Source organism: Hyaena hyaena, unplaced genomic scaffold (assembly GCF_003009895.1).
Source record: "Hyaena hyaena isolate Hyena2069 unplaced genomic scaffold, ASM300989v1 scaffold_2, whole genome shotgun sequence".
NCBI lineage: Eukaryota > Metazoa > Chordata > Mammalia > Carnivora > Hyaenidae > Hyaena > Hyaena hyaena.
Window position 1 is genome coordinate 7,430,852 of NW_024080634.1, and position 10,701 is coordinate 7,441,552.

The 10,701-nt window shown below is 43.6% G+C and overlaps 1 protein-coding gene across 7 annotated transcripts in view; it reads left to right on the plus strand.

Annotated features, from left to right (window-relative positions):
* Nucleotides 1-10,206, plus strand: part of KCNJ15 (potassium inwardly rectifying channel subfamily J member 15) — a 74,220-nt gene extending 64,014 nt beyond the window's left edge. For 5 of the 7 annotated variants that reach the window (XM_039229405.1, XM_039229418.1, XM_039229431.1 and 2 more), the window contains 2 exons: nt 4,694-4,794; nt 7,082-10,206. In XM_039229405.1, the coding sequence (XP_039085336.1) occupies nt 7,102-8,229 (1,128 nt within the window). In that variant the 5' untranslated portion in view covers nt 4,694-4,794; nt 7,082-7,101 and the 3' untranslated portion in view covers nt 8,230-10,206. Of the gene's footprint in view, nt 1-4,579; nt 4,602-4,693; nt 4,795-7,081 lie in introns of those variants that run through there. The other 2 variants (XM_039229439.1, XM_039229397.1) reach the window with 2 other exon arrangements.
* The last annotated feature ends 495 nt before the right edge of the window (nt 10,207-10,701 follow it).

A 10,701-nucleotide genomic window follows, 5' to 3' on the forward strand; every position in this document is an offset into this window, starting at 1 on the left:
TCCTTTAAATACAGTATCTTTTAGGTCAGGCATATAATCCTAACGTTCCAGGATTTTTTACCACAATATGTGGGATTTGTTTTGTCACTTTGCAGAAAGAAGAGGTGGGCCCAAAATGAGCAACAGGCAAAAATTTGTTAGAGTATAAGATTAGAAAGGAAGAATGGTAGGAAAGCTCTCTTTACAGAGAGGGGACATTCAAAAGTGAATGCCTGAGGACTATAGGTGAGGGTCCTTGTTTTGGAAGGTTCTGGTCAGCCCTCCCCCACCCCTTCCTCCTTGTTCCTTCTCAAGTTCTACCCATATTGGCTTGATAGCTCTAGGTGAGGGGTTGTGCATTCCTCATTGGCTCTAGGTCCTGGATGGTCCATCCCTGATTGGTTTTAATTGTATGAGGGGTGGTCTATGGCCATACTGGGGTCTTTTGTCAAATTCCTGAGGGAAACCCGAGGGGGAGTAGGTGGAGTCTGTTACATTCCTTACAGGAACCTTACACCTAAGGGAGTTTGCTGTGGTTAGACACTCCCAGCATTGTTCCAGAGTAGGTGTTTTTCCCCACCTGGGACCTCAGGTCCTAATTTTTCCCTCCCTGCCCCCTGCATCCTGTCTTCTCCTATCATACTAAAATCCAGTAACTTACAGGAAGTGTGTCCGTGTGGTCAGGCTTCCACTAGACTTTGCTTCAGCAACAATCAGTTCTAAGAACCCAGTGGCTTAAGGTATAAGAGTTTCTCACCCATGTTGCAAATTAGCTTTGGCTCAGCTTTAGCTTGGCTGCTGGTATCTCCCTTCTCCCATTCTCCAGAAGGAGCAGCCCAATCTGGACACGAGACCTTGCCAGGCAGCAGTCACTGAGGCTCACACTCCATTGGCTAACACAGTCACATGACCACATCTGACACTAAAGGATGGAAACAGATTCTTCATTCCCTACCCTCAGGGACAGACCGGGGAAGGATTCTTTCTAGATGGACCTCACAGAAAGGGACAGCAAATAACTGGAAGCCACAATCAGCTACAACAACCAACAGTTGCCACAGCTTTGTCGATTAGAATCCAAGTTCTTATCTTCAAAACATAGAGCAAGACAGAGGAAACTCAGGTGCAAATCTGACATCATCTCAACTGCTGCTTCCCAAGATTCTTATGGAGAAGAGAAACCAATTCCATGGCTTTCCAGAAGCTTCTATTCCTACCAGCCATCCTCAGTTCTCAAAGGCCTGGGGGGGGGGAAATGGGTTTGCAGAAGAAAAGAGTCATTTTCCCGGCAGATAAGAATGAAAGAGCCCCTCTTTGGAATCTGCTGAGAGTCAACTTCATCCACCTTTTTTTTTTTTTGGTAGACATGTCCATTTCTGAGGCTACCTGGGAAAAGTCATCTGTGTCCTCAGCTGACATGGATGGAGTTGAGAACTGCATTAAGAACAGTCAGACGAACCACTGAAGCGAGTCCCAGGCTGCTTTGAAGAGCAGGGAAGAATATGGCAGGAGGCCAAAGGTCCCAGCACATGAATCTGTGTGCCCACAGTCACAGGATCCAAAGAGAGGATAGCCAAGCCTCATTGATTTTATTTTCAATTATTTTTAAACCTTTTGAGTTCAGTGAACCCCAAGTACATTCTTGTCGAGCATTTCTTTTTCTACTTACTAGCTCAAACCGTGGTTCCTTAAAGTGAAATTTAATCCAGGTATGTTGGACTCATAGTCGAGAGACAGATCATCCAAAAAATGTTTTGTTAGAAATATTTGATATCCAAGAAAGCTTTTAAAGCAACTTTTCTCATAAACAGGAAACTGTTTTGATAGAACTTCAAGTCAGATCCCCTCAAATTGCAATTTTCGTCTGGAAATCCAAAGTTCTGGTTTGATTTGGATTGCATTCCCTCTGACGGTATGTGGAATATCACCACTTGAGTTTTGGTTGAAGGATCTCTGCTGCCTCCCTATTTGGTTATTAGCTATTTTTCTGTGGGCGAAAATCAGTTACTTTTCTGCACACCAAGGAATACAGAATGAAGTTTTCGTCAGGACGGACAAATTGAAAACTCCCAAAATTTGACTCAACAGAGTGCTAACGTTTTAGAAGGAATCAGTTTTGCACCACGTGGTAGTGGCGTGGTAGTGGGGATCATTCTTTCATGCTTTAAAATATCAGTACTTATCACCAGCCCACTAGGTAGTTGACAATCATCTGTGAGGATGGTAGAGATTAGACATTTCTGAAAACTAACAACCAGATGTTCTCAGTGCCTGTGTGCAACAGGGAAATGCTCAGGGAAAGTGAAGGGATTAGGGTCTTCATTAAGAGGGGAAAGCTGTTGCTATCATTCCACATGATATATTCCACATATCCACATTCTACTATGGTATGTTGTATATCATAGTGTGGTCGTTTTCAACTGTGTGTTTCTGTGTGTTTCCCAGCATCACCTGGGAGACTGTTGGATGCACACATTCTTAGGCTCCATCCCAAAGCTACTGAAATTGGAAACTCTGACCCTTCCAGGGGACTCTGATGCAGCTAAAGCTGGAGGACCTTGGTCAAGGTGGCAGAGAGGGTAGGCACGGGAGCTTCACAGGGGCACTACTGCCACGTGCCAGCTGTTGGGAAGCTGGGTGAGTCACTTTACCTCTTTGTGTCTCAGTTTCCTCCTCATACAAATAATGATGATGCCTGCCTCGTGGGCTTGGGGTGAGGGTTGACTAAGTACATGCATGGAAAGCACTGGGAATAATGGCTGGCATGTGGCATTGTACTGTTATCTGTGTTGATGATGATGATTATAATTGATCTGAATATTTTATCATTGCCATTATTATTATTTCTCTGGATCATTCCCACATTAGACCACTTATGACTCTATTCTGACTCTGTTCATGCTTATTATTTGTATACCTATTTCTTCTACTTGGTCAGTGGCTTTCTGGTCATTTATAGACTGACTTCTCTCTGATAGAATAGAGTGTTCCAGCTTACTGTGGTTGATTTCTTTGATCATCCATTCTTATAAGACCCTCTTTCTTTGATAGCATTTTCTCTCAGAGGACATGATAGGAACTCCCTTTATTTTTTGCCATTCTTATTGTTTTGTCCCTAAGACTGGAAGTGCAGTTTGTCACATAACTAAATACCTTTCTGTCAATGTACTTGCTGCTTCGTTCTGTCTCAAAAATGTGTTTTTCTTTTCTTTATCTCCAGAAAATAAATGCTACACACCATTGGCAATAAATGACTTCACTCCATGAGTGTGTTATTGGCTTGAAGTAGAGAGGAATGTGGACCTCTCCATTCAGTAGTTTCAAGGACTACACTTTAGTAAAGATATTACCCTTCTAAGATTACATTCCCAACCAATTGTTGGAACAAGATAATGAAAACTGGAGAAATAGATACAATTTTCAGAGACTAAAGAAGACTCTAACGGTTTGTATGGAATATTGCCTATTTGTGGAATGAGGAGAGGAGAAGTTAGGGGAGAATATCTTGTATCCTTCTTTCCATCCTTAGCTTTTGGAAACGGCTATTATTTTCTTAACATTTTATGAGGGAAGCCAGTTAGATTGCAGAATTGGTAGGGGGAAAAATCTAAGGCCATGACATAAAATTATGTGAAATGGGTGTGTGTATAGACAATGAAGTCAATTTCGAGAAGGAAGCCTGCTACAGAATACAATACTGTAAATTCGGCGCACGTGATGAAGTGTGAATGGTAAAGCACACGGGTCAGATTGATGGGGGCAGATTGATGAGGGCAGAGAAGGAGACTCGGGACCTTCACAGGTGATGGTTACAGGTGATAATAGAGGTGGTGATAAAAAGACAGTTTGCCAAACACCGTAAATACACTGTGAGAACCGAGTGTGCAAGAGGCTATACAGGTTGATAACTGGGGCTACCGACGTGAGGACAGAGTACGTATTCTAACTATTTATAGTAGCTGGTGGATCAGAAAGGAAGTGGGAGGGGGATGGATGCCCCTGCGTGTAAGACAGACAGAAATGTGGGGAGATCCACAGATACGTACCGTAGGAAGAAGCTATCTAGAAAAGAAGACTGCAAAAGAGCCTTCAGAGTGTCGAACAGGTTATATTAAACTTTGGAGGTTGAAAAGGCATTCGTGGTGTGCTGACAAGAGCTCTGATCTAGCTTTTAAAGACTTTGGACTTTGTTTTTTCTCTGAGCCATCTGTGTTATGAAGACCAGTCACTCTGACCTCCCAGGTCTGTGTGTCCTCGTTTGAGAAATGTGTGTCAGATGCCTTGGGCTTGACAGTCTTTTCAGCTCTGATGTTCTGTGACTCAACAGTAATAATGCATTTCCACAGGCGGTAAAAATATTCTAGACTCTTCCCTTCCAATGCTCAGTGTTTACTTCCTCTGCACTTCCCCTTCCTGCCTCCCTGTTTGCTGGTCAGTTGAGTGTGGGCCTCAATGGGGGTGAGTTAACTCACTCTTTTCAGGGTGTTTTACTATTGAGCTCCCTCCAGAGGGTGGGAATTCTATAGAAGGGGCTGTGGTTGGGGCTTCAATTTAATTCTTAAACCACTCCTTGAGCCTTTGGTCTATTCTGGTCACCGTGCCAGATTACCAGGGATTGGAAGGTGAGCGCTAGGGCCCTAGCCCTGGGGGGAATCATTAAGGGTCAGTCTCTTTGTAAACACCTGTGAATGCCACGCGTCCCTCTTTCTTTCAGGCAGAAGCAGCATCCCATGGTAGCCAGGTGGGTGAAGGGGAGCGAAGACATCCCACCTGCTTTGAAGAAGAAACCTTCTGACCTGCTGAGGGAGTGACCAGGTAGTAAACAATCAGAGGGGCACGGGGTGTTGAGAGGGAGGGAAAATGTGTTTCCCCCATGAGTGCGGTCCTCCAGTGACTCTTCCACGGAGAGAGGCTGAGCCCAAGACCCCCTCTCCCCCAGATGCTGTCGGCCATGTTTTTCCTCTTAAGAGCACAGATCTCAGATAGCTATTGGTGTTATCACCTCCAACGCTAGATGTGTAGAGATGCAACAAAGGGAGCTTTCTGCAGAAAGAGGAAAAAGATCCAACTCATCCCAAGCCTTGCCCATTGCCCCTCTTAAAGAGAGGTTAAAACAGAAGCTTCATGGCCCTGCTTGCATGTACACAGGGCCAACGTCTCCAGAACCCGGCCGACGTCTGAGCGTGGAGCTTCGCTCCTGCCCGCAGGCCCCTCGCCTGTCACTCACTCTTGAAAACTTAAGCCTCTGTTTTTATTGCAGTGGATTGAATGGCATGCACTTTCCCCTAGCAGTTTCTCTCTGTCTCTCTCTTTTTAAAGAGCACGGAGTGCATGCGCCTACTTGCACATAAACTGCCTCCAGCTCTGGCAGCGCTCAGGTTCAAAGCGTGGCTCTGTCTTCGGGCACAGCAGCTTGGCATCTTGTTTCCAACCTTTTGTTGTGGTCACTTTCCTCTCAGTTACTGGGAAATGCTCCTGGAGTGGGTGTGGGAGGCTGATAAAGTGAAGCCCATCCTGTATTTTTCTCTTAAATCGAGCTCCAAATGAATGGAAGAGGCTTCAACAAGAAAAATAAATTCTGAATAGCGTAGGGCCCTCCTTTGCAATGAAAATGAAACGGTAAGTTTCCTTTCCAGGAAAAAAACAACAACCATTTCAAGGGCCATTCAGTAAATGACACACTCTTAATATAACAGGAAAATTAAAAAGTGCAACAACTTACTGTACGCTCAACAAGCAGTAGTCTCTAATGGGTGGTTTCAGTGTCTTCGAAGGGGTTTGCCCAGAAGTTACTTCCAAAACTTCTATTGAGATGATGTTGCTCTAACAGCAAAGATTATTGCATGAATCACAGACCGCTGTATCCAGTTCCTTTTTAAGGGGGAGGGATGGGTTTCCTTTATCCTTAAAATACCGATGAGGTGGGAAAACCCATGCCAACCAGGTAGAGTTCTCCTGTACACCCTCACATGATCTTTTTCAAGGAATGTAGGGGTGATTTCCTTCAGTCACCAGGCAGGTGGTATAAGATGCTGCGTGGCCTCACACCCCGCCTGTTCCTGTCTGTTGAGGCAGAGGGGAGCGTTCCTGGGACTTAGCGTGGGAGACTGATGCTTCTAGGTGGGTCTATTCTGCCACGATGTTGGATGCCTGTCCTTGCTTACTTGTTCCTTAGCTCTTGAAAAGAGATTCCTATGATGGCTCTACTTAATTCTAAAGGAGTGATGCAGAAGTTTTGTGCCATACTTAAATCATATCTAATGTGGGATTTTATGGCATTTTCCTAGGAATAACCAGCATAGCAACCAAGCTATTAAGAAAGCGTAATTATTCACTATGTGTTTGTTGTTGATTGTTTGATAGCTTAATCCCTTCTGATATAATCAAGAAGTAGGAGAGGCAATAGATTCTAAATTATTCACTGAATTGGGGGGGGGGAATGAATTTCTGTTGTAAAGAATGCCACACGAAAGAATAAGTTTTTAAAAAGTTTATTAATATTACCCATGTTTTAAAAATATGTATTCATATTCTCCATTGTGGCATCAAAACTATCTTATAGATGGTACATCTTAGTTGGTACTGACTCTATGCTCAGTCAATGTATTTTTAAATTTTCTAGAATTGGAAATCTGCGATAATTGAGTATACATAAATATTCATAATCTCTGTGGGGTAGATGCATGTGTGTGTGATTTCACAATGAGAAGAGTAGCATCACTTTTGAGGGTGAGGCTTTGTTTTGGCAAACTTTCTGGCCATTATCTCATGTAACCATCACCAAAACTCTGAGAAGTAGATTGTGTTCCCATTTTACAGATTCAGGAGCTGAGATCCAGAGAGGTTAAATAGCTTGCCCCAGGACACACAGCAAATGAACTGGAGAATCAGCATTTAGCCCAGGTTTACTGATCTCCATACTCCTCACTGCACTCACTGCCTTCTTCAAGCACTTGTAGACTAGCCTTGCCTTCCAAATTCTCCTTTCTTATATACGTCTGTGTACGTTCCTCTGTATTTCACCCGATTATCTTATTTTTGCTTTCTGGGTGTCCTACCACATGTGACAGTAACGGAACATCTTTCTTCGTCATTTCCTTAGGTGGTCCCAAGAGCCTGACAATGGATGCCATTCATCTCAGCATGTCCAGTGCTCCCCTGGTGAAGCGCCCTTCAGGAGCTGGACTCAAGACCAACCGACCCCGAGTCATGTCTAAGAGCGGGCACAGCAATGTGAGGCTTGACAAAGTGGACGGCATATACTTACTCTACCTTCAAGACTTGTGGACCACCGTCATCGACATGAAGTGGAGATACAAGCTCACCCTGTTTGCCGCCACGTTTGTGATGACGTGGTTCCTTTTTGGCGTGATCTACTATGCCATTGCGTTCATTCATGGGGACTTAGAGCCGAGTGAGGATGCTTCGAATCACACCCCCTGCATCATGAAAGTGGACTCTCTCACTGGGGCGTTTCTCTTTTCCCTGGAATCCCAGACAACCATTGGCTATGGAGTCCGTTCCATCACGGAGGAATGCCCTCATGCCATCTTCCTGCTGGTTGCTCAGCTGGTCATCACAACCTTGATTGAGATCTTCATCACAGGCACCTTCCTGGCCAAGATCGCCAGACCCAAGAAGCGGGCGGAGACCATCAAGTTCAGCCACTGCGCGGTCATCACCAAGCAGAACGGGAAGCTGTGTTTGGTGATCCAGGTGGCCAACATGAGGAAGAGCCTCCTGATCCAATGCCAGCTCTCTGGCAAGCTCCTGCAGACCCATGTCACCAAGGAGGGGGAGCGGATCCTGCTCAACCAAGCCACCGTCAAATTCCACGTGGATTCCTCTTCAGAGAGCCCATTCCTCATTTTGCCCATGACATTCTACCATGTGCTGGATGAGACAAGCCCCCTGAGAGACCTCACACCCCAAAACTTGAAGGAAAAGGAGTTTGAACTCGTCGTCCTCCTCAATGCCACCGTGGAATCCACCAGCGCCGTCTGCCAGAGCCGCACATCTTACATCCCAGAGGAGATCTACTGGGGCTTTGAATTTGTGCCTGTAGTTTCTCTCTCAAAGAACGGAAAGTACGTGGCTGATTTCAGTCAGTTTGAACAGATCCGAAAGAGCCCAGATTGTACCTTTTACTGCGCGGATTCTGAGAAGCAGAAACTTGAGGAGAAGTACAGGCAGGAGGAACAGAGGGAAAGGGAACTGAGAACTCTTTTGTTACAACAGAGCAACGTCTGATGGCAGTGATTGCCCCGGGTTGAACTCTGAGAGCTGTTTCCGCATTTCAGCTCCCTTTGGATGCAAAGGTCATCATGAAAATGCAAAGGTGTGGATTCATTCTAAAAAACTGCACACGCATACACAATCATCCCCACTCCCTTGGGTCTGGTGCCTAAGCAAGCATTTCCACATTTGAGAAGTTCCTTTTTTAATGCTTGGTCTAGAGCAAACTCTCAAAATCTGTATTTTCTAAAATGGGGCTACATTTCCAAAAACTTGGTATAGGGCAATTGGAATGATGTCCTGCCTGGTGGACAGACATTTAGCAATGCTGGTATTGAAAGGAATTGCATTCCTATCCGGTTATCGGCTATAATATAAGATATTTATTCAAAACAATGACAAAGACGTTATGTCCCAGAGTTGAAATGTGTTTCTATATTCCTTTATGCCATTGCTTTAAAACACCTTTTTTTCCAGAAGAGAAAATGTTATATATAATGGAAGTTATCTGGTAACACATAAAAAGGGGCGAAGGGACTCTGTACTCATAAAAATAATAATTCCATTTCTACCTTTCTTCATTGGATTGAATTGTATGGAGTGAAATTGATCAAGCCAGGAGTTAACAGTTGCGAAAACATACAAATGGAGTTGACGCTATTGTTCATATTAATTTTTTGGTTGGAATAGGCTGCTATTTTCTATTCAAAACCAACAGCATCAGCACCATCTGGGAGCTTATTAGCGTTCTAGATGCTCAAGTCCCACCCAGACTTAGAGAATCAGAAGCTGTACCTTAACAAGTGATTTGTATACAAATAAAAGTCTGAAAACTGTCCACTCTCAAAGTTTTCTCGGGAACTTTCAGAAGCTGTGGGACCCTGTTGGCCCCAAATCCATATGGCCCCCAGGCCTGTCCTTCTTTCTTCAGCTTATTATTATGGGCCAATATTCGTGTCAGTCATCTCCCTCCTCGTCTGCAAAAGAACTGCCACTGATATTCCAAGATAGAAAAAACTACTTGAGATTAACAGCTGTCTTACACTAAGCAGTTGACTCTAATCAGCACAAAAGAAAAACGAAGCTGCATTACACTCGGAAACTTGCTCAGGTGTTGAACTCCACAAGGTTGGATGGGGTCACAAGGGTCAAAAGGGGTGAGGATAATGAATTCACATACAGATGACCCCTTGAAGCATGAACAAACTTTTGATCATCTGATAACATGTAAAGAATGTCCCCAATATTTAAATAAACCTCATGCAACTGAGTCGTACGGAGGTAACATTTTGCTCTTGGCAGAACCTAGGGGCCATGAACCACATTTCTTTGGGGCAAAGAATATACATGGGCCAGGACCAGCTAAACGTGCCACAGGTGAATTCTCATTTCATTCAAACCGGGGTCGATTTGTGTATTCCCTCAAGAGGAATGTGACTATACGTGGGTAGGCACTGCATAGACATACACGTGAGCTCACATATGTGTACACACACCGGATGCACACACACACACACACACACATGCACATCCTGGCTTTTCAAGCATAATTGTGGAAATGATCAATGAAAGATGTTTGCAATTAAGAGAGCAAATCCTCGACTGAAGTGCTCATATATGGCTTATTCTATAAAAATGGGGACACTGGGGCTCAGAGGAACAAGGGAAAATAATCTGGGTTCAGGTTATCAGTGAAATGACGATATGGTTCTCAGCAAAATCGGCCTTGCCTTTGTGCTACCACATTTTCAAATGTCCTTCCATGGAAGAGAAGATGTGGCTCATACCCCTCACCTGGGACTGAACATCTAATGCAGATGGAAGAATAATGGGGGTAAAGTTAGTGGTAGAGGTGGTTTAAAGCACAAGCTCAATGCACAAGAGGCTTTTTCTTTTATTGTTCAGGAATCTTTTTTCTCTTTCTGTTGATAATTTAATGGCAGATTGTTTTAGATCTTTTCTTCTCTTAAATCACGTTAGTTTAGTTAGACATTCGCCCTTTTACTTGTTATATGTTTTTTTAAATTGTATATTGTGGTGTAATCAATAGGAAAATAATGCCACAGACATGTTTACAGGTTTTCTGTTGCACTATTAAGGTATTAACATCAATGCTACTTTAAATGTGATCAAGATAAGGAATCTTGCATATCTACATAGTATTTGGTACACTGATGTAGCATGAGATGGAGAAATCTTTTGTGTGTTCACTGAGTTTATCTATTTCAGCCAAATCTGGAAGACTTGGTCATCTGATCCTTGGCACTACTCGCAGGACAAATAAGCAGTATCTTACAAGCCGATACTTGTATAAGACGATAAATCATACAGTAATATGATATCTTGTAAATAGTTCTATACTTGCATCTGGCTTGAAACTTAGCATTTCTCAGGCACACTTATTATTATTACTTGGTGCACAATGCTCTGGTGTTAACAAACTTACCAAAGATGTAGGTGGCAAACTTATTTGATTATATCTGGACA